General features: G+C 35.7%; 2 protein-coding genes and 1 non-coding gene across 4 annotated transcripts; 1 reads left to right on the forward strand and 2 right to left on the reverse strand.

Moving 5' to 3' along the window:
* Positions 1-708: 708 nt before the first annotated feature.
* Positions 709-22,606, reverse strand: LOC131969164 (CD276 antigen-like). 2 transcript variants are annotated; one of them, XM_059330342.1, is made up of 6 exons: positions 22,438-22,606; positions 21,101-21,418; positions 17,787-18,065; positions 16,208-16,228; positions 1,351-1,461; positions 709-1,210 (listed from the first exon to the last, which is right to left on the reverse strand). In XM_059330342.1, the coding sequence occupies exons 1-6, from the start codon at positions 22,505-22,507 to the stop codon at positions 1,131-1,133; spliced, it is 879 nt and encodes a 292-aa protein (XP_059186325.1). In that variant the 5' UTR covers positions 22,508-22,606; the 3' UTR covers positions 709-1,130. The 2 variants fall into 2 exon arrangements, with proteins under 2 accessions (XP_059186325.1, XP_059186324.1); XM_059330341.1 differs by having other exon boundaries at positions 21,101-21,424; positions 22,438-22,599.
* LOC131969237 (U2 spliceosomal RNA) lies at positions 2,554-2,753 on the forward strand. The gene has a single exon (XR_009394118.1). It is a non-coding gene; the product is annotated as a U2 spliceosomal RNA (small nuclear RNA).
* On the reverse strand, positions 8,489-10,121 carry LOC131969169 (V-set domain-containing T-cell activation inhibitor 1-like). Its single transcript, XM_059330348.1, has 3 exons — positions 9,862-10,121; positions 9,456-9,779; positions 8,489-8,720 (listed from the first exon to the last, which is right to left on the reverse strand). The coding sequence occupies exons 1-3, from the start codon at positions 9,944-9,946 to the stop codon at positions 8,686-8,688; spliced, it is 444 nt and encodes a 147-aa protein (XP_059186331.1). The 5' UTR covers positions 9,947-10,121; the 3' UTR covers positions 8,489-8,685.
* Positions 22,607-24,023: the final 1,417 nt, after the last annotated feature.

Below are 24,023 nucleotides of genomic sequence, written 5' to 3' on the forward strand. Positions count from 1 at the left end.
GTCTTTTTTTTTGTCATAATTTTGTCTTTTTTGTTATAATTTGTGTCCTTCACAGGGCTGTGTAGCAACATATTATTATTATTGACTAATAATAAGACAAAGTTATACTCACCATATGCGTTTCAAAGTAATCTGACCCAACCCTGCTTATTCATATACTTTACTGTAGTAAAAGTACTAATATTTACCTCTGAGATGTCATGGAGTAAAGTTACTAAAAAATGGAAATCAGTCAAAAGATACAGTTTGATGTTTTTCATTTTTTATTTAAAGGTTTTTATATAAATGATATCACATGAAACGTGCAGGAGCATCATCAGTGAACAACATAAACAAACATCACAGTCAACAACAGTAAACACTCCAGTGTCCAGTTTACCTGAGAAGCGGTTAGCATTAGCTTTAGCCTGGTGTACCTAATAAAGTGGACACTGAGTGTACCTGTACCTGACAGACTCTGGCTGAGCACCTGAACAAATAAAAACAAACACAACATGATCGTCCTAAATAATGACAATATAAAAACAAGATCAGAATAAAAACAGTCTCATAATATTTGACTTTAGCTTCAAAATGTTGACATTAGTTTTCCTTCAGTTCAGTGAAGTCTCATGTTTCTGTTCATGTCTCACTTTGGACCTTTAAGAACTCCAAGCAGCAGATAATATTTGGTACCTGGAGACATTTATACAGCACTTTATATTAATAATACTCTTGTTGTAATGATGAATAAATAAAGTCCAGTATGATAAATGTAAACAGTGTGAGGTTTGATCAATAAATGACAGTTAACAGACTGTTAGTGTTGAACTGTTGTGGAGCATTTTAAAGGCGTTACGTTTGAAACAAACTAGTTTCTACGTCGTGTTGTTGGAGCTCGTCTGAAGACAAAAGTCTTGTTTTGTTCTTCACAACGTCCTCACTCTCTGATCACTGAAAAGTCAAGTTTTCATCCATTGACCCTTAAAAGCAGCTAAATAAAGTGCAAAGTAAGGAGCGTTTCCCTCCACCACTGTTGTGTGAATGTGTGGAGATAAAGGGCAGATGGAGGCGATTCTCCAGTCGCTGCAGAAGAAGACGAGCTGCTTCAAAGAGCTGCGGTCAAAGCTGAAACCATGGAAAGATGTTGTTCACAGCTCACGTGGAGTTTCTGGATCCTGCAGCTTCTCTGACTGACTGCAGTCGTCCAGCGGTCGTCTCTTCTTGTCGTCTGCAGGAAGAAAACAAGATGAGAAGAAGACGACAAGATCACAGCTGACCTGATCCCACAAAACAGAAAACGCACTGAGGAGAAAACACCAGGAACACACAGAAGATGAGAATATGATAATAGATATAACTTGGACTCACCGTTCTTATGTCTGACTACAACCACAGCCAGAATGATGCTTACACCAACAGCAACAACACCAAGAACTGAAGAAAGAACAACTAAACCAACGATCCATCCAGTGTTTGAGTCTGGAAGAGAAGAGAAAGTTTCAGAGTCTCAGAATGAAACTGTGAATCATCAACAGCAGGTTGAACATCAGTCGACACAAAGAACAACTGAAGGAGTTCATGCTGCTGAAACCACAAGATTCATTTACTATCAACTTACTACCTCCTACATTCCTTTCCTTGCCTCCTCTCCTCAATTACTTTCCTCACCTCCTCTCTTCAATTCCTTTCCTCGTCTCCTTTCCTTGATTCCTTTCCTCATCTCCTCCCTTGGATTCCTTTCCTTTCCTCTTCTCCTCAATTCCTTTCCTTGCCTCCTCTCCTCCATTCCTCTCCTTGGTTCCATTCCTCGATTCCTTGCCCCCTCTCCTTGATTCCTTTCCTCGCCTCCTCTCTTCAAATCCTTTCCTCTCCTCCTCTCCTTGATTCCTTCCCTCACCTCCTCTCCTCAATTCCTTTCCTTGCCTCCTCTCCTCCATTCCTCTCACGATTCCTTTCCTCTCCTCCTCTCCTTGATTTGTTTCCTCGCCTCCTCTCCTCGATTCCTTGCCCCCTCTCCTTGATTCCTTTCCTCTCCTCCTCTCCTTGATTCCTTCCCTCTCCTCCTCTCCTCTGGTCTTAGTCCCACACTAAGGAGATAGGAGGTGAAAGAGGCGAGGAGGAGACGAGGAGATAGGAGGTGAAGGAGGCAAGGAGGAGACGAGGAGAGAGGAGATGAGGAGAGAGGAGGTAAGGAGGTGAGGAGGAGACAAGGAGAGAGGAGACGAGGAGAGAGGAGGTAAGGAGGAGACAAGGAGAGAGGAGAGAGGAGGTAAGGAGGTGAGGAGGAGACGAGGAGAGAGGTGGTGAAGGAGGCGAGGAGGAGACGAGGAGAGAGGAGGTAAGGAGGCGAGGAGGAGAAGAGGAGAGAGGAGGCGAGGCAGCAGCGTTGAACTAAATGAGACTTTAGCTGTGTCCCAATGTCAAGGATCCTTCCTTGGTAGGATCCTTCCTTCAGAGTCGGGTCCTCCAGAGGCCAGAGTCCTTCCTTTCTCTGGTGTAACGCATTAATGGGACAGCCTTCAGAGTGTGCAGCTGTGCGTCATTGCGTAATTGGACGTCCTGCTTAAATTCAGCGCCGCTCTCGGCCCTTTGGCTAAGATCAAGTGAAGTATCTGTTCTTATCAGTTTAAAAAAAATAAAAAAAATAAAAAAATAAATTCAGCGCCGCAATTTCTAAATCAGTTCACGACATGGATGTGTCTCTGGCATCAGCACTCTGACACATATTATATAATTATTATTATATTTGTGAAAATGGAAGAAGATGCTTTAAGGTTGAATCTCCACGATTTATCAAGTAAAAGCCACAAAGTGGATTAAACCTGAATATTTAACTGATCCTGGCTGAATTCGGCCGCTACTTAGTTTCATAAAAGCAGCGGAGCATAATTCATCATGGAAATATGTTCTGTGATTTTTTATTTTTTATTTTACAGTACAGTACAATAAAAGTTATTTATAAATAACAATAACGGATAATAGCGGACTTTCGGTCCCTGTAAACACAATAAAGAAACGTATAACTTTCTGAATGGCACAGTTGCACATAGTACATCATCATCTGACGCATATAAATTAATTAATAACTTTAGCGACTGAGACGGCATTAATTAACTTAACCGGCAATGTATCAAGATGACGTTTATTATCTTTAGCTTAATATTCTGGCATTTGTTTATGTTTATGTTTTTGCTTGACTTTAAACACGTTTTGTAAGTTATGTGACAACATTCAGTGTAAACTGTAAATATTTATTTAAATGCATATTGCGCCGCCGGCGTCGCTGTTTCTACGCTCGCCATTTTTAAATCTCCCGGTAGACCGGTGTGTGCAATGCTTTATGGGTAATGGGAGCGCACGGAGGATACACACATGCATCCTTGGAATTTGGGCAAAAGAAGGACTCTGTCCTCCGGAGCATCCTGGACATTGGGACACAGCCTTTGTTTCCTCTCAGACGTTATTTTAACCTTTGAACTCTGCAGCAGAAACAGTTAAATCTCTCGTTGGTGTTTATGATTATTGTGATGTCGTTTCTTTGAGTTTCTTCAAACGATTCATATCAATAAAATCTGAACAACTGAAGCTAAAAGGTTATTTCAGCTAATAAACCATAATAATTAATAAAAGTATTGAAATTGGGCCATAAATGAAAAAATATATACAAATTTGACAATTTTTTCATCAAATCTTACTAAATCTTTCTTAAACATGTTGATCCAAAATATTTCTAACTGAAGAAACATGAACAAAATATTTCTTTATTCTCTGAAAGTTATTTGAACTGTTTAAATTTATTAGTTTTTGAGAAATCCTAACTTTTATTAGCAGAGTTGATTTTATAGTTTGCTCTATAATAGAAATATTTGGTATTTATGATTATTGTGATGTCGTTTATTCAAGTTTTTTCAAACGTTTAATATCAATAAAATCTGAACAACTGAAGCTAAAAGGTTCTTTAAGTTAATAAACCATAATATTGAATATTTCTCTCTGGCGCCAACACGCTTTATAACACAGTTTAGCTCCGCCCACAGCGTGAGGTGATGATGTCATCATGAGCGGTTGCCGTGGCGACGTGACAGACAGAAGCCTCAGGTTTCTGCTGCTGAAAGAATGAACGCTCTAGTTATTATGGTTTTTGTTTCTCATGGATTTAAAGAGGAACAAGTCAAAAACGCTTCATCACTGACTTGTTAAATTAATCACTATTTTAACTAGATTGTTATCAACAAATCCACATTTTCAGAGCTGACTGTTGTTATAAAACTAAACATTTCCTCTTTATCTGAATGTAAAAACTAAAGAGCTGTTGAACATAGAAACACTGGGAGCTTTACAGGATATTTCACCTTTTATTTCTGTATTTCTGATCTTTTTTTAGACTAATTTCAGTCGTCCTGCTGTGTTTGTGACTCACGTTGTATAATTAAGTGTTATATTTTTTTAAGCCATTTTTTGTCTTTTTTGGTCATTTTGTGCCTTTTTTTAGTCATTTTGTGTCTTTTTTCAAGTCTTATTTGGTCATTCTGTGTCTTTTTTGGTCATTTTGTGTCTTTTTTTAGTCATTTTGTGTCTTTTTTTGGTCATTTTGTGTCTTTTTTTAGTCATTTTGTGTCTTTTTTGGTCATTTTTATGCCTTTTTTGGTCATTTTGCATCTTTTTTTGGTCATTTTGTGTCTTTTTTTAGTCATTTTGTATCTTTTTTGGTTAAATTAATCACTATTTTAACTATATTGTTATCAACAAATCCACATTTTCAGAGCTGACTGTTGTTATAAAACTAAACATTTCCTCTTTATATGAATGTAAAAACTAAAGAGCTGTTGAACATAGAAACACTGGGAGCTTTACAGGATATTTCACCTTTTATTTCTGTATTTTGATCTTTTTTTAGACTAATTTCAGTGGTCCTGCTGTGTTTGTGACTCCCGTTGTATAATAAAGTGTTGAACTTGATAAGTGTCTCCTGGAGGATGGAGGAGACTCACTAATCTAAACCAGTTCAGATGAAAGCAGCAGTGGATGAATGTGACAGGAATCACATCAAGTTGTAAAGTAGAAACTAGAAGTTAAAAGGTGAAGCTGCAGCGTGTTCAGCTGCTTCAGCTGGAATGAAGCCACACTCTGCTGCTCTTGTCAAGCTCAAAGTCTTTTCTGATGTGAAAAAGGCTCCAGAAAGACATTTTAGTGACTTTACAAAGTGTGTGAGAGGAGATGAGGCTGCTGCTGGTTCACACAGCTCCACAATGATCCAGATTCATCAAACACAATCAGCTGCAGCTTCACTAATACACAGAAACAAAGAGAAGCAGCATTTCTCTCTTTACCTCAACACTTTGACTCTTTAACCTGCAGAGTTTATACATGTGGAGCCTCCACACATTCAGGAAATGAGCAGAATATTAAAATAGAACTCTGAAGTCTCTTACCTCCGATATCTGGAGCTGCACCTGTAAACAAACAATAAAAACACAACATAAACATTCATTTTTGACTAATCTCACTGTATGTTCTTGGTAAAATTTAACATAATTTACTTTTATTTCTTATTTCTCTGTCATTTTTATTCTTTTTTAAAACGTTATCCATCTTTGTCTTTTCATCAGTTTTATCTATATATTATTTAGTCTTTTATTGCATTTTATTTATTATCTCTATTCATTCTTTTTTGTATTTTTATCAGTTGTATTGATCTTTTATTGCATTTTATTGTTTTCATAATGTATTTTTGTTTGTCTGTGTAATTTGAAATCTATTTTTCGTTTCACTTGGTTTTACTATAATTAGTGTGTTAAAGTGTTATTTTCATAAGTTTTCATTCTTTTTATCACGTTTATTGATTTTGTGTGTTGGTCTCTAGTTTAACCGTATTTGTCTTTTTTCTCTTTATCAATTTTTGTCTTTTTTTAGTTTAATCTATCTTTTAGTCTTTTTTTGCAATATATTGTTATCTTTATTTATTTATATTTGTTTGTCATTTCTCAAATTTGTAATCTAGTTTTTATTTTACTTGGTTTCACTATAATTATTCTTCTTCTATCTCTTAAGTGTTTATTTTCTTCTTTTTATCACATTTGTTTAAATCATTTTTATATATTTTGTGCATTGGTCTCTAGTTTTTAGATTTATTTTTGTCTTTTCTCTGTTTTTCTGTTCTTCTCTTGTTCTCAGTTTGTTGATCATCAGTGAAGAACTTTGAGCTGAACTCACCTGTATGAAAACTGCTGTAATAATAAAGTTTGATTGATTGAAAAACATCACAAAAGTGTTATCAAAAATATTAATACTGAATATTTGAAAACACTTTCAAGGCTAATTTTCTGCTTTATTGATACTTTTGTTTATCTGCGTTAAGTGTTGTGTTATAGCCTTTTAATATTTAGTTTTTTCCATAAGAATCTAAACTTTTATGTCCTCTTATAATATAATATAAAGAAGTGTATTAAGTGTTTATTTTCTTTTTTTATATAATAAGTATGATGTTTTCTTTCACTCAGTTTGAAACAGTTTAACTTGTGCAGAAGTTTTCATCACAGTTTACTTTGTGTGCACTCTGATCACACATTTACAGATAATACGTTTAAATTATTTGAATTTAAAACTATGACTTGACGGAATCTTACCACTGATAAGCACAAAAATCGTAGCACGAGTCTGATGGTGGATTTCCTCCTGAGTGACCACACAGTGATAGTTTCCCGTCTTTGTCACAGTAGCATTAAGGATGATGTCGTAGCTGCCTCCTCTCTCTGAGACCTGTGGTTCTTTAGTAAGAACTTTGTTTCCAGAACCGTCCCTCCACTCCACTGAAGGTTCTGGAGAAGCTCCTCTAACAACACACTGTAACAGAGACCAGTCCTTCGTCTGATCCAGTATTGTGACTGATGGATTTGGAGCTGCACCTGTGAGCACAACAGAGAGAAACAATATCATAATTAGAGCATTGGAAATGTAACTTCCCCCACCTTACTTGTGCAAATGAGGGCAAACCAATAAAATAACTAAAATACCTGTAAGTATAATACACTAAAGTACAACATCTTCACAAACTACATCCTGAAAAATCATCATAGAGTTTAATAAATTTCTCTCCAAAACAGCTTAAAGAAAATACATTATAAACGTCACAAAGGAAGATTTACTGCAGGACTGTTGACTGAATCTCTTTTAACAGGTGTAGCTAATAATTATTAAAGATTATCTGACAGATTTCTGAGTTTATTCAATAATATTTAATGATACTCAGACATGTGGAGACAAACTGACATAATACAGTCCTCCAGGTGACAGGTAGAGAGTGACGTCATTAAACCATGAATCACCTGGGATCTTTTCCTCTGATCTGTCTTTTAATGTTATAAAGCGCGGAGGTTGCAGGCGACCCGAGATTTACAGTAAAACAGAATAAATAAATAAACTACATGTTTTCATGCTGACTGTAGAAGTCACTACAGACATTTTATACCTCGTTTGAAACCTTAAAACTTCGTTTTTTCAACGGAGTTAACGATCTAACTTTAGGATTTACGACATAAAAACCGTCGAGTTTTACTTTACGGCAGTAAACAGTTAGCATCTTAGCTGCTATCCTGTCTAGTCGCAGTTAAAATATATTTATAGGTGGAAAAACAGACATTTATAGACAAACAGCGGCTCGTTTTAAACAACAAAAGTCCACCGATTAGATTTACCTCGTTGAAGTTCACCGGAAGTTAAAAATAACGTGAATAAAAGTAAATTGTGTCCCTCGTTTAGTTTCAGCGCCGCTCGTCAAACTTCCAAATCAAATTATTTTCAGTTAGTTTAAAGTTTTGACAAAAGATTTGACCAATCAGGTTCAGTATCTCTGACATCAGGAAACGCCCCGGAACCAAATAAACCAATCCGCATCTTTCTGCGACCTAAAGTGACGTCACTATCGGACTTTTAACTCAATCAACCAATCAGAGAAGAGCATCTCTCAGCATGCTCCACGTGTGTGTTATTGACAGCTGCTGTCAACCAATGGTGAGTCAGCACCCTGAAAACACGGTGAGTTAGTAGCCAATTAAATCACCTGCCTGACCATATATGGAAGTTAATGCAGCTGGACTTACTGTGGTAGTGGGACACCCACAGAACAGAGAAACTTTATTTATATGTTTATGGAGGCCTGATTCAATTATTATAAATATATAAATCTGTATTTAAATATTAGAAACATCTTTTTATAGACAGATTTAACACTTAGGGACATTTTCTCAGAATCATAAAGAGATTTATTATCATCATTTGGTAACTTTATTAAAGTTTTAGAGAGCTCTGGAGTCCTCTGCTGGAGATGCTCTGTACTGCACTTTCTAAAATATCTCACAGACACTTCTGTCAATCAAACTAAAATTTGGTACAGATATTAAAGACAAACTGATGGGGAGATCCTGTGAATTTCAGCCGGATGACCCTTAATATGGCTAACTTATTGTATTCAAAACATGAAATAAAAGTAAAAGAACAAGAAAACCTCTATTTTTTCCTTTTTAATATGTTACAAATTCAACTCTTTCAGAGTCTGAAGTGAGATCAACAAACCTGATGAAACCTAATGAATGTTTGTTTTTAAATGATGTCATTTACATGTATCATTTCCTCATGTTTCTGGTATTATACAGTTTAAAATGTGCTGGTATGAAGAGACAGAAATACACATAATCAATATGAGCCTCAAGAGGTTAAGACAGAGCGCTCTGGATCAGGATCTAAAAGGAAAAACAGAACATTGTTATTTTAGAGTGATTATTTGACATTATTAACATGTAAAAACAAAACCTGAGACTGTTGTTGGTTCTGGATGATTGTGATAATTCATCCAATATTTGTTGAAATATCTCAGTCTGGACCAAAGTGATGGAGCACATCAAGTTTCAGGGTTTTGTGAAGAAACAAACAAACAAACAAATCCTCAGTATTTAAAAGAAACAACAACAATATTAATTCAAAAAAAATATTACCCGAAATGAATCACTATAAATAAAGTTAAGTTAATAAGTTACACACTGTAAAATTTAAATCAGAAAATAACTGGACAAACAAATAAATAATTTAAACTTGACGGTGACCTGTTTAACAGTCTAAAGATTGTTTTAATTATCATTTAAATGACAATTATTTTCTTGATGAATTGTTTTGGTCCATAAAATATCAGAAAATTGAGCAAATTGACTCTCAAAAACCCAAGTTGATGTCTTTAAATGTCTTGTTTTATCAGAAAAAAAAACAAAATATTGAGTTTAATCTGATATAAAACAAGGGGAAATAAGGAAATCTCCATATTTAAGAGGCTGAAAACAGCATTTTCTGACATTTTTTGTTTTAAATATTTGTTGTAAATATTTGTCTAGTGCTCAAATAATTGATTTGTTGACAAATTGTTGCAGCTCTAAGACATTTTAAACACTTAAAATAAATCTAAAGTGATTTATAAAAGCACTGACCGACAAACAGAGTGATGTGGGACGTTTGTTTCTTTGGGAAAGTGCAGGTGTAGTTTCCGCTGTCGGCCATCTTTGTTTTCTGGACTCTTATGGAGGCGTTTCCGTGCTTCAGTTCATCCTGAAAATGAGAAACGCGTCCTTTGAACTGCTCGCTCTGACCTTCTCGCCCGTTGTTGTAATGTTTTCCTGCCTCATAGAAGAAAACCTCCAGACCGTCTTTCTTCCAGTCAAACACCGTTTTATCAACGTTCTCCTTGTTGCCGCGGGAACACGGTAAAACAACATCACCTCCTTCTTGCACCGCCACTCTGACCACACCTGCTCCTGGAGGAGACAAACACAAGTTGTGATCTGGAGGAACTCAAAGCGTCCAATCAGGAACTCTCTGCTGAGACAAAGTGAGAACCTCTGAAGCTGAAAACTGAAGTCAGAGCAGAAGCTGCAGTTCCTCTTTTGGCCTCTTGAGGATCTAAAAGTGAGTCAGTCTCCATAGACCTCCATGTTAAAATGTTCAACTGTAGCAGAAAGAAACATGGAACAGCCTGGTACAAAACATGTTTTGGTCTCTGTAGATAATTTACTCCATCATGATAACTGTGAGAGGGCTAAATGTATATCTGACTCACCTATTTAAAGTTTTACATCAGGGGTCTCAAACTCAAATTACCTGGAGACCGCTGGAGGCAGTTTCAAAATGACCAAAAAATTACACAAAATGACTAAAAAAAGATACAAAATGACTAAAAAAAAGATACAAAATGACCAAAAAACACACACAAAATAACCCAAAAAAGACACAAAATGACAGAAAAAAAACCTAAATTACTTAAAAAAGAAACAAAATGACCAAAAAACACCTGTTGAACCTTTCTGCTGGTGCAGACCAGATTTTAATGTGTTTTACCCGAGAACATGACACCATGTGACCCAGAGTCTTCTCCTCCTTCTACACTCCTTGTTCTTTTGGTACCATCCTTTATCTAACTTAGTTTTTATTATAACACATATTATATGTAAGATGATCACATACACAGAGTTTATGATAACGTAAAAGTGCAGGACAAATACCACCTTAAATAAAAAGACATTTTGAGTCTGCAGCAGGCCTCTCCCATGACTAAGGCTTGTGTTTATCACTTTAATGCAGCAGCTGATAAAGGTGGAGCTCCTTTAATCACATTATATACTGCAGAGAAGTTTATTCTATCATAAATCACCATTGTTGATTCTTTTCTGTATTAATAATCTGAATTAAAAACAGGTTTCTAGCCTATAAGACAGATAGAATAGATGAGAGATATTATAGAATATATATGTATGTTTAATTTATTTTTAATAATACTATGATAATAAGTTACATATATTTTTAATTATTTGTTATTATTATAATTATTTCCTGATCAGTAAAACCTTCCAGCAGCCGTCAGACAGATGTAATATGAGTGATCAATATGAGAGATGATTGATCAGATGTGATCAGCTTTGACTTGAAGCTTTGCTCGGAAACAGCGTCTCATTTCTCTGCAGGATGGAGACCATAGATATATATAGAAAGACTTTCTCATAGATGTCTATGGGGGAGACGCCCCGCTAAATGCTGCGCAGCTCTCTGATGACTGTAATGGATCAGAAGGAGGCTGTAATTAAAGCTGATCAGCACATATCGATCCCTGATCATTAGTAGACATAGATTACACAGGACTGGTTCCAAACGGAGCTAAATGCTGAAGAGAAACTTCATTCAAAGATAAAACACTTGAGTGTAAATATTAATGTTCTCACCGTTTTCATCAGCAGACGTTTTTCCACAGAGAGTCAGGAGACAGAGACACAGGACAGAAATCAGCTTCATGCTGGTTCAAGAGTCACCATCAAACATCACACAACCGTTTTTACTCCAACGGACATTTAACGGCTGCTTCCGGTCACACCTTCACAATAAAACACCCGCCTTCACTCAGGATGACCTCATCACATCCGGACACTCACTGACACAAACATTTTAAAGTGGAAGTCATATTTACTACAATTTACTTTGTTTACAATAATAATACTGTAAAAATCACACAACTGTTCCCTTCACTTTGTTCCTGACTGTTTACAATTTTTCATCAACAACAAATAAAACTACATTTTCCTCACTTGACTTTTCTTAATGATATTCAGCTCATAATATTTTTTTCAGTGGTGACATAAATGTTCGGACTCTATATATTTCTTAAGTTAAAGTATTAATAACACTGTAAAAATACTCTACTACAAGTAAAAATCTTCAAATGAAGTAAAATCACTTTTGTTTGTTTGATCAAACTTTGAACACGGAAACATTAAAAACAGTCACAACATGATTTGGTTTCTTATTTTTTATTGAAACGTTTGAAAATAAATGATGAAATCACATGAAACCTGCAGGAGCATCAACAGTAAACAACATAAACAAACATCACAGTCAACAACAGTAAACACTCTGAGAAGCTGTTATGTATGAATATAAAATAGTGTGTGTGTGTCTGTGAAGAAGCCGAGCTGACTCAGTTGTTGCGGTTGTCATGGCGACTATTGAATCGGCCGCAGCGGTTAGCTCCTGCTAGCTTCATTGAAGCTAACATTGTTTCGTACCTTTTCCTCCTCCAGCGGTGGTTTAATTAAATATCTTACTATTAATAGTTTAATTGAAACATTAATTATTTAATGAAGTAGCTGCGGGTTTTCCTCTTTCACAGAAAAATCTGAATATTTCAGAAACTCAACTAGCTTGATAATAAACATTTTCAAACAAACTGCCAGAGCCTAGCCCCGCCCACACTAATATCCAACACTTCTGATTGGACAGAATTTAGAATTTATTTAGAGTGACATCTGGAGACAACAAATCATATTCATAACCGTTAAAAAACTAGAAATATAAAAAATAATAATCCCCTTATCTGATTGGCTACCATCATTTGTCTTTTTTTTGTCATAATGTGTCTTTTTTGTTATAATTTGTGTCCTTTTTGTCATAATTTTGTCTTTGTCATCGTCTTTTTTTGTCAAAATTCGTCTTTTTTGTTATAATTTGTGTCCTTCACAGGGCTGTGTAGTAACATATTATTATTATTATTGACTAATAATAGGACAAAGTAATCTGAACCAATCCTGTTTATTCATATACTTTACTGCAGTAAAAGTACTAATATTTACCTCTGAGATGTCGTGGAGTAAAGTTACCAAAAAATGGAAATCAGTCAAAACATACAGTTTGGCGTTTTTCATTTTTTATTTAAAGGTTTTTATATAAATGATGAAATCACATGAAACGTGCAGCATCATCATCAGTGAACAACATAAACAAACATCACAGTCAACAACAGTAAACACTCCAGTGTCCAGTTTACCTGAGAAGCTGTTAGCATTAGCTTTAGCCTGGTGTACCTAATAAAGTGGACACTGAGTGTACCTGTACCTGACAGACTCTGGCTGAGCACCTGAACAAATAAAAACAAACACAACATGATCGTCACAAATAATGACAATATAAAAACAAGATCAGAATAAAAACAGTCTCATAATATTTGACTTTAGCTTCAAAATGTTGACATTAGTTTTCCTTCAGTTCAGTGAAGTCTCATGTTTCTGTTCATGTCTCACTTTGGACCTTTAAGAACTCCAAGCAGCAGATAATATTTGGTACCTGGAGATGTTTATACAGCACTTTATATTAATAATAATCTTGTTGTAATGATGAATAAATAAAGTCCAGTATGATAAATGTAAACAGTGTGAGGTCTGATCAATAAATGACAGTTAACAGACTGTTAGTGTTGAACTGTTGTGGAGCATTTTAAAGGCGTTACGTTAGAAACAAACTAGTTTCTACGTCGTGTTGTTGGAGCTCGTCTGAAGACAAAAGTCTTGTTTTGTTCTTCACAACGTCCTCACTCTCTGATCACTGAAAAGTCAAGTTTTCATCCATTGACCCTTAAAAGCAGCTAAATAAAGAGCAAAGTAAGGAGCGTTTCCCTCCACCACTGTTGTGTGAATGTGTGGAGATAAAGGGCAGATGGAGGCGATTCTCCAGTCGCTGCAGAAGAAGACGAGCTGCTTCAAAGAGCTGCGGTCAAAGCTGAAACCATGGAAAGATGTTGTTCACAGCTCACGTGGAGTTTCTGGATCCTGCAGCTTCTCTGACTGACTGCAGTCGTCCAGCGGTCGTCTCTTCTTGTCGTCTGCAGGAAGAAAACAAGATGAGAAGAAGACGAGAAGATCACAGCTGACCTGATCCCACAAAACAGAAAACACACTGAACATATGAATCATCTTCTCTGTGTTTCTGGTGTTTTCTCCTCAGACTAAATGTTAGTTAGACTCACCTTTATTATGTCTGATGTGTTGTATGACTAAAGCCACAGCCAGAACGATGCTTACAACAACAGCAACAACAGCAACAACAGAAAGAACGATCCATCCAGTGTTTGAGTCTGGAAGAGAAGAGAAAGTTTCAGAGTCTCAGAATGAAACTGTGAATCATCAACAGCAGGTTGAACATCAGTCGACACAAAGAACAACTGAAGGAGTTCATGCTGCTGAAACCACAAGATTCATTTACTATCAACTTACTACCTCCTACATTCCTTTCCTAGCCTCCTCTCCTTGATTCCTTTCCTCTCCTCCTCACCTTGATTCCTTTCCTCACTTCCTCTCCTCAATTCCTTTCCTTGCCTCTCCTCCTCTCCTCTGGTCTTAGTCCCAAGGCAAGGAGGAGACGAGGAGAAAGGAGTCGAGGAGATAGGAGGTGAAGGAGGCGAGGAGGAGACGAGGAGGAGACAAGGAGAGAGGAGACGAGGAGAGAGGAGGTGAAGGAGGAGACGAGGAGAGAGGAGGTAAGGAGGCGAGGAGGAGACGAGGAGAGAGGAGGTGAAGGAGGAGACGAGGAGAGAGGAGGTAAGGAGGCGAGGAGGAGACGAGGAGAGAGGAGATGAGGAGAAAGGAGTCGAGGAGATAGGAGGTGAAGGAGGCGAGGAGGAGACGAGGAGAAAGGAGTCGAGGAGATAGGAGGTGAAGGAGGCGAGGAGGAGACGAGGAGAGAGGAGGTGAAGGAGGAGACGAGGAGAGAGGAGGTAAGGAGGCGAGGAGGAGACGAGGAGAGAGGAGGTGAAGGAGGAGATGAGGAGAGAGGAGGTGAAGGAGGCGAGGAGAGAGGAGACGAGGAGAGAGGAGACGAGGAGAGAGGAGGTGAAGGACGTGAAGGAGGAGACGAGGAGAGAGGAGTCGAGGCAGCAGCGTTGAACTAAATGAGACTTTGTTTCCTCTCAGACGTTATTTTAACCTTTGAACTCTGCAGCAGAAACAGTTAAATCTCTCGTTGGTGTTTATGATTATTGTGATGTCGTTTCTTTGAGTTTCTTCAAACGATTCATATCAATAAAAATCTGAACAACTGAAGCTAAAAGGTTATTTCAGCTAATAAACCATAATAATTAATAAAAGTATTGAAATTGGGCCATAAATTAAAAAAATATATACAAATTTGACAATTTTTTCATCAAATCTTACTAAATCTTTCTTAAACATGTTGATCCAAAATATTTCTAACTGAAGAAACATGAACAAAATATTTCTTTATTCTCTGAAAGTTATTTGAACTGTTTAAATGTATTAGTTTTTGAGAAATCCTAACTTTTATTAGCAGAGTTGATTTTATAGTTTCCTCTGTAATAGAAATATTTGGTGTTTATGATTATTGTGATGTCGTTTATTTGAGTTTCTTCAAATTCTTCAGATCAATAAAATCTGAACAACTGAAGCTAAAAGATGATTTAAGTTAATAAACCATAATATTGAATATTTCTCTCCAACACGCTTTATAACACAGTTTAGCTCCGCCCACAGCGTGAGGTGATGATGTCATCATGAGCGGTTGCCGTGGCGACGTGACAGACAGAAGCCTCAGGTTTCTGCTGCTGAAAGAATGAACGCTCTAGTTATTATGGTTTTTATTTCTCATGGATTTAAAGAGGAACAAGTCAAAAACGCTTCATCACTGACTTGTTAAATTAATCACTATTTTAACTAGATTGTTATCAACAAATCCACATTTTCAGAGCTGACTGTTGTTATAAAACTAAACATTTCCTCTTTATCTGAATGTAAAAACTAAAGAGCTGTTGAACATAGAAACACTGGGAGCTTTACAGGATATTTCACCTTTTATTTCTGTATTTTGATCTTTTTTTAGACTAATTTCAGTGGTCCTGCTGTGTTTGTGACTCCCGTTGTATAATAAAGTGTTGAACTTGATAAGTGTCTCCTGGAGGATGGAGGAGACTCACTAATCTAAACCAGTTCAGATGAAAGCAGCAGTGGATGAATGTGACAGGAATCACATCAAGTTGTAAAGTAGAAACTAGAAGTTAAAAGGTGAAGCTGCAGCGTGTTCAGCTGCTTCAGCTGGAATGAAGCCACACTCTGCTGCTCTTGTCAAGCTCAAAGTCTTTTCTGATGTGAAAAAGGCTCCAGAAAGACATTTTAGTGACTTTACAAAGTGTGTGAGAGGAGATGAGGCTGCTGCTGGTTCACACAGCTCCACAATGATCCAGATTCATCAAACACAATCAGCTGCAGCTTCACTAATACACAGAAACAAAGAGAAGCAGCATTTCTCTCTTTACCTCAACACTTTGACTCTTTAACCTGCAGAGTTTATACATGTGGAGCCTCCACACATTCAGGAAATGATCAGAATATTAAAATAGAACTCTGAAGTCTCTTACCTCCGATATCTGGAGCTGCACCTGTCAACATAAACAATACAAACACAACATAAACATTAGTTTTTGACTAATCTCACTGTATTTTCTTGGTAAAAGTTAACATAATTTACTTTTACTTGTTATTTCTCTGTCATTTTTATCCTATTTTAAAACATTATCCATCTTTGTCTATTCATCATTTTTATTTATATTTTATTTAGTCTCTTATTGCATTTTATTTATTAGCATTATTGATTTTTTGTAATTGTTTTCATCAGTTTTCTATATTTTTCAATATTTAATTGCATTTTATTGTTTTATTACGTATTCTTGTTTGTATTTTTATGTAATTTTTAATCATTTTTGTTGTTTCACTTAGTTTTACTATAATGAGAGTGTTAAGTGTTATTTTCTTTCATTTTCTTTTTTAATCACATTTTTATTTGATTTTTAATTGATTTTGTGCAATGATCTCTAATTGAATTGTATTTTTCTTTAGTGTCTTTATCAATCTTTGTATTTTTCTAATTCGTTTTTAGATTTAATTGCATTTTATTTATTCTTACTTTGTCTTTTCATCCAATTTATAGCTCTAAAGTGTTTCTTTTTTATTTATTTATCACACTTGTTTAAATCATTCTTATAGATTTTGTGCATTGGTCTCTAGTTTCTAAATGTATTTTAGTCTTTTCTCTGTTTTTCTGTTCTTCTCTTGTTCTCAGTTTGTTGATCATCTGTGAAGAACTTTGAGCTGAACTCACCTGTATGAAAATCATAAAGTTTGATTGATTGATTGATTGATTGATTGATTGATTGATTGATTGATTGATTGATTGAAAAACATCAGAATAGTGTTGTGGAAAATATTAATAATGAATATTAAAATATGGTTCCAATACTCTCTTCTCTCAGACTCTCTGTTGTTGACCTTATTTTTCCTTTTTCTCTGGTTTTAACATCATTTCTTACTGTCCTCAATCCACAGATTTAATCTGGGAAGTAAAAGTTATTTATGTTTTATAACATTCCCCTTTTAGTGGACATCAGGTCAATCTGTTTTTAAAACACTTAAAAACTAACATACACTTCTAAAAACTAAATATAATATAGTTAAGACTATCATAAATGAAAAAAACAGCACCATTATTATTATTATTATTATTATTATTATTATTATTATTAATAGAAACAATGTATCTTTATAAACTAGAGGTTAAAGTCCAGGATGTTTAATTAAAGTGGCTGTAAGGTGTTTGTAATAAAGCCTTCAGTGTCTCAGAGAGTAAAATAATGAGTCATCTGGTCTCAGGATGTTTCTAACAAGCTCTCAGGAAGTCATCTGGAGGATTAGAGCAGAAAACTCTGCTGGACTTGTTTTATGCTTTTTGTCATCATGAAAGTAGAAACAAACTTTAGAGAAAAGCAGCTCAGAATCACAGTGTGACTGTGGATCATGAACAGAGAGTTTCAGTGTCTCAGTAGAAAGATTCTTAACTCAGCTTCAAACATTTTCAATTTGTGAACTTTGTGAACACTGAAAGATAAACCGCTTAATTTATATAATAATGAAATCTAAAAATACAACTATGAAGAGTCTTACCTCCAATATAAACGTGAGTCTGAGCTTCAGTCTGATGGTGGATCGTCTCCTGAGTGACCACGCAGTGATAGTTGTCAGTTTTAGTCACAGTAGCGTTGAGAGTGATGTAGAAACGACCTCCTCTCTCTGAGACCTGTGGTTCTTCAGCAGGAACTTTGTTTCCAGAACCGTCCCTCCACTCCACTGAAGGTTCTGGAGAAGCTCCATGAACTTCACACTGTAACATTGTCCAGTGTTTTGTGTCTTCAAGTGTAGTGATGGACGGTTTTGAAGCTGCACCTGTAAACATGAACAATAAAAACACAACATAAACATGAGTTTTTGACTAATTTTACTGTATGTTCTTGGTAAAATGACATTATTTACTTTTATTTGTTATTTCTCTGTAATTTCATCCATTTTTAAAAAATGATATCCATCTTTGTCTTTTCATCTGTTTTATCTAGTTTTTATTTAGTCTTTTATTGCATTTTATTTATTATCATTATTAATTGTTTTGTATTTTTATCAGTTTTCTTTATTTATTAATATTTAATTGCATTTTATTGTTTTATTACGTATTCTTGTTTGTCTTTTTATGTAATTTAAAATCTATTTTCTATTTCACTTGGTTTTACTATAATTAGTGTGTTAACGTGTAATTTTCATTCTTTTTATCTAAGTTTTATTGATTTTGTGCGTTGGTCTCTAGTTTAACCGTATTTGTCTTTTTTATCTTTATCAATCTTTTTCTTTTTTTGGTTTAATCTATCTTTTAGTCTTTTTTGGAATATATTTGTTGTCTTTATTTATTTATTTTTGTTTGTCATTTCTCAAATCTTTTCCTCTGATCTCTCTTTTAAAAAACTTTTAAGACATCTTTTTTAAAAATGTGTAGTACAGCTGAAATACTGTGGTATTTTGAGTTAATTGCTTCTCTTTTTACACATTCTCACATACTGTAAACATGAATCACACATCCTGCAAACCTGAAACGGACAAACAGGTAAATGTCTCCAGTTTTAAGAAGTGATGTGTAGTTTCAGTCTTTTTACACCTAAATATCAGAAGAATGATGTCAATCTGTTTCACACTGAGATGAATAAAGTTTTCTGGATGATATCAGATCTGTGACCTCATCCAGGTGACAGGTAGAGAGTGACGTCACTAAACCAGGACTCACCTGGGATCTTTTCCTCTGATCTGTCTTTTAATGTTATAAAGCGCGGAGGTTGCAGGCGACCCGAGATTTACAGTAAAACAGAATAAATAAATAAACTACATGTTTTCATGCTGACTGTAGAAGTCACTACAGACATTTTATACCTCGTTTGAAACCTTAAAACTTCGGTTTTTCAACGGATTTAACAATCTAACTTTAGGATTTACGACAGAAAAACCGTCGACTTTTACTTTACGGCAGTAAACAGTTAGCATCTTAGCTGCTATCCTGTCTAGTCACAGTTAAAATGTATTTATAGGTAGAAAAAACAGACATTTATAGACAAACAGCGGCTCGTTTTAAACAACAAAAGTCCACCGATTAGATTTACCTCGTTGAAGTTCAGCGGAAGTAAAAAATAACGTGAATAAAAGTAAATTGTGTCCCTCGTTTAGTTTCAGCGCCGCTCGTCAAACTTCCAAATCAAATTATTTTCAGTTAGTTTAAAGTTTTGACAAAAGATTTGACCAATCAGGTTCAGTATCTCTGACATCAGCAAACGCCCCGGAACTGAATGAACCAATCCGCATCTTTTTGCGACTTAAAGTGACGTCACTACTGGACTGTTAAGTCAATCAACCAATCAGAGGAGAGCATCTCTCCGTGAGGACCACGTGTGTGCTATTGACAGCTGCTATCAGCCAATGGTGAGCCAGCACCCTGAAAACACGGTGACTTGGTAACCAATTAAATCACCTGCCTGACCATATATGGAAGTTAATGCAGTTGGACTTACTGTGGTAGTGGGACACCCACAGAACAGAGAAACTTTATTTATACGTTTATGGAGGCCTGATTCAATGATTATAAATATATAAATCTGTATTTAAATATTACAAACATCTTTTTATAGACAGATTTAACACTTAGGGGCATTTTCTCAGAATCATAAAGAGATTTTAATCATCATTTGGGAACTTTATTAAAGTTTTAGAGAGCTCTGGAGTCCTCTGCTGGAGATGCTAAGTACTGCACTTTCTAAAATATCTCAGAGACACTTCTGTCAATCAAACTAAAATTAAGTACATACATTAAAGACAAACTGAGGTAGAGATCCTGTGAATTTCAGCCTGATGACCCATAATATGGCTAACTTATTGTATTCAAAACATGAAATAAAAGTAAAAGAACAAGAAAACTTCTATTTTTTCCTTTTTAATATTTTACAAATTCAACTCTTTCAGAGTCTGAAGTGAGATCAACAAACCTGATGAAACCTAATGAATGTTTGTTTTTAAATGATGTAATTTACATGTATCATTTCCTCATGTTTCTGGTATTATACAGTTTAAAATGTGCTGGTATGAAGAGACAGAAATACACATAATCAATATGAGCCTCAAGAGGTTAAGACAGAGCGCTCTGGATCAGGATCTAAAAGGAAAAACAGAACATTGTTATTTTAGAGTGATTATGTGACATTATTAACACGTAAAAACAAAACCTGAGACTGTTGTTGGTTCTGGATGATTGTGATAATTCATCCAATAGTTGTGAAAATATCTCAGTCTGGACCAAAGTGATGGAGCACATCAAGTTTCAGGGTTTTGTGAAGAAACAAACAAACAAACAAATCCTCAGTATTTAAAAAAAAAACAAAAAAACAATATTAATTCAAAAGAAAATATTACCCGAAATGAATCACTATAAATAAAGTTAAGTTAATAAGTTACACACTCTAAAAAAAAATCAGAAAATAACTGGACAAACAAATAAAAAACTTAAAGTTGACGATGACCTGTTTAACAGTCTAAAGATTGTTTTAATTATCAATTAAATTACAATTATTTTCTTGATTAATTATTTTGGTCCATAAAATATCAAAAAATTTACTCTCCGTGCTTCTCAAAAACCCAAGTTGGTGTCTTTAAATGTTTTGTTTTATCAGAACAAAACCCAAAATATTGAGTTTAATCTGATATAAAACAGGGGAAAATAAGGAAATCTCCATATTTAATAGGCTGAAAACAGCATTTTCTGACATTTTTGTATGAAATATTTGTTGTCATTATTTTTCTAGCGCTCAAATAATTGATTTGTTGACAAATTGTTGCAGCTCTAAGACATTTTAAACACTTAAAATAAATCTAAAGTGATTTATAAAAGCACTGACCGACAAACAGAGTGATGTGGGACGTTTGTTTCTTTGGGAAAGTGCAGGTGTAGTTTCCGCTGTCGGCCATCTTTGTTTTCTGGACTCTTATGGAGGCGTTTCCGTGCTTCAGTTCATCCTGAAAATGAGAAACGCGTCCTTTGAACTGCTCGCTCTGACCTTCTCGCCCGTTGTTGTAATGTTTTCCTGCCTCATAGAAGAAAACCTCCAGACCGTCTTTCTTCCAGTCAAACACCGTTTTCTCAACGTTCTCCTTGTTGCCGCGGGAACACGGTAAAACGACATCACCTCCTTCTTGCACCGCCACTCTGACCACACCTGCTCCTGGAGGAGACAAACACAAGTTGTGATCTGGAGGAACTCAAAGCGTCCAATCAGGAACTCTCTGCTGAGACAAAGTGAGAACCTCTGAAGCTGAAAACTGAAGTCAGAGCAGAAGCTGCAGTTCCTCTTTTGGCCTCTTGAGGATCTAAAAGTGAGTCAGTCTCCATAGACCTCCATGTTAAAATGTTCAACTGTAGCAGAAATAAACATGGAACAGCCTGGTACAAAACATGTTTTGGTCTCTGTAGATAATTTACTCCATCATGATAACTGTGAGAGGGGTAAATGTATATATAACTCACCTATTTAAAGTTTTACATCAGGGGTCTCAAACTCAAATTACCTGGAGGCCGCTGGAGGCAGTATCACAATGACCAAAAAAAGACACAAAATGACCAAAAAAAGAAACAAAATGACCAAAAAATACACAGAATTACCAAAAGAGACACAAAAGTATAATGTAATTTTCCAGCTTGGGATAAATAAAGTATATCTATCTAAAAAAAGACACAAAATGACCGAAAACAACTAAATTACTTAAATAAGATACAAAATGACCAAAAAAAGACAAAAAAAAATACACAAAATGACAGGAAAAAAACCTAAATTAGTTATTATTACAATTATTATAATAATTATTTCCTGATCAGTAAAACCAGACAGATTTAATATGAGTGATCAATATGAGAGATGATTGATCAGATGTGATCAGCTTTGACTTGAAGCTTTGCTCGGAAACAGCGTCTCATTTCTCTGCAGGATGGAGACCATAGATATATATAGAAAGACTTTCTCATAGATGTCTATGGGGAGACGCCCCGCTAAATGCTGCGCAGCTCTCTGATGACTGTAATGGATCAGAAGGAGGCTGTAATTAAAGCTGATCAGCACATATCGATCCCTGATCATTAGTAGACATAGATTACACAGGACTGGTTCCAAACGGAGCTAAATGCTGAAGAGAAACTTCATTCAAAGATAAAACACTTGAGTGTAAATATTAATGTTCTCACCGTTTTCATCAGCAGACGTTTTTCCACAGAGAGTCAGGAGACAGAGACACAGGACAGAAATCAGCTTCATGCTGGTTCAAGAGTCACCATCAAACATCACACAACCGTTTTTACTCCAACGGACATTTAACGGCTGCTTCCGGTGACACCTTCACAATAAAACACCCGCCTACACTCAGGATGACCTCATCACATCCGGACACTCACTGACACAAACATTTTAAAGTGGAAGTCATATTTACTACAATTTACTTTGTTTACAATAATAATACTGTAAAAATCACACAACTGTTCCCTTCACTTTGTTCATGACTGTTTACAATTTTTCATCAACAACAAATAAAACTAAATTTTCCTCACTTGACTTTTCTTAATAGTGGGGCGGATTAGCTCAATATTTTACAACAATCGTTCACTTTGTGATAAAAGCATGAAATTTGGTAGATGTGTTGGTGAATATGTTTCGAACAAATCTGGATATTGGGCCACCTCAAAAGCGCCCCCTAGTGGCCGTGGCAGGCATTTGTTATACGAATAAATCAATGATGAATAAAAACTGCCCTTTTAATAATACCAACTGGTGATGAATTGTATATTGTTGGAAAGCCTGATTAGTCACCTTTACAACGAGGTACAGCTTGTAAGGATCGTGCATTCATGGAATGAGCAACGGGGCTAAACGTGTGGGTAGCAACCCCCAAAAATGTGCATCCCCTGTGTAGTGGGGCAGATTAGCTGAACAATCGTTCATTTTGTGATAAAAGCATCAAATTTGGTACACTCATTGCTGAATACATGTTTAATGAATCTGGATATTGGGCCATCGCAAAAAAAATTCTGATGGCTGTGGCGGCCATTTTCAAAAATGGCCATTTAAAAGCGGCCATTTTTAAAAATGGCCGCCGGTGGTTACTGGCGAGGAATGCTTTGCCTACCCTACAGCTGCTGTTTCATGTTTTCAGCACCACAAATATAATTTAGAGACATGTTAAAGTGACAAAAGCTTTATTACAGTCTAATAGAAAAGAACATTAACTTTGTATAACATTTTATTAGGTCTTGATATTCCCATTCACAGGCTACGGCCTCCTCTTTGGCTTGTATTCTTCTGTTGCTCCTTAAAAAGAAAAAATAATTTTCAATATTGTATGACCTGCAACAATAAAAACAAAACACATTTAGACAGAGAAAAAAATCATACATTTTAAAAATTCTACTAGGGTTACTTGTAGCAGGTTACTCTTTCTGGCAAAATCCTTGTTCTGAGGTGTGTGACTTAGTCAGGCGGATTAGCCAAATAAAGGGGACGCGCCGGACAAGAGCACCACATTTTTTCCACATACTCTCTATCATTATAGGTTTCAATTTTTAGTAGGAGCCACTTCATCAAGATTGCGGTGATGGCAGCCATATAAAGTCTATGAGAAATGCTATATCTTCCAAACCACTTAGAAGGTCAATCTTGGTGTCAAAATATACATTTTCTGGGTCCAGGAATCATTTAAAGCTATTGAGAATATCACTAGATGAAATAGATATGTTCATTTTCACTCAGACTGGGCAACTCGCTTCAAGTTGCAGCAGGG

This window comes from Centropristis striata, chromosome 3 (genome assembly GCF_030273125.1).
Source record: "Centropristis striata isolate RG_2023a ecotype Rhode Island chromosome 3, C.striata_1.0, whole genome shotgun sequence".
In the NCBI taxonomy this organism is placed as follows: Eukaryota; Metazoa; Chordata; class Actinopteri; order Perciformes; family Serranidae; genus Centropristis; species Centropristis striata.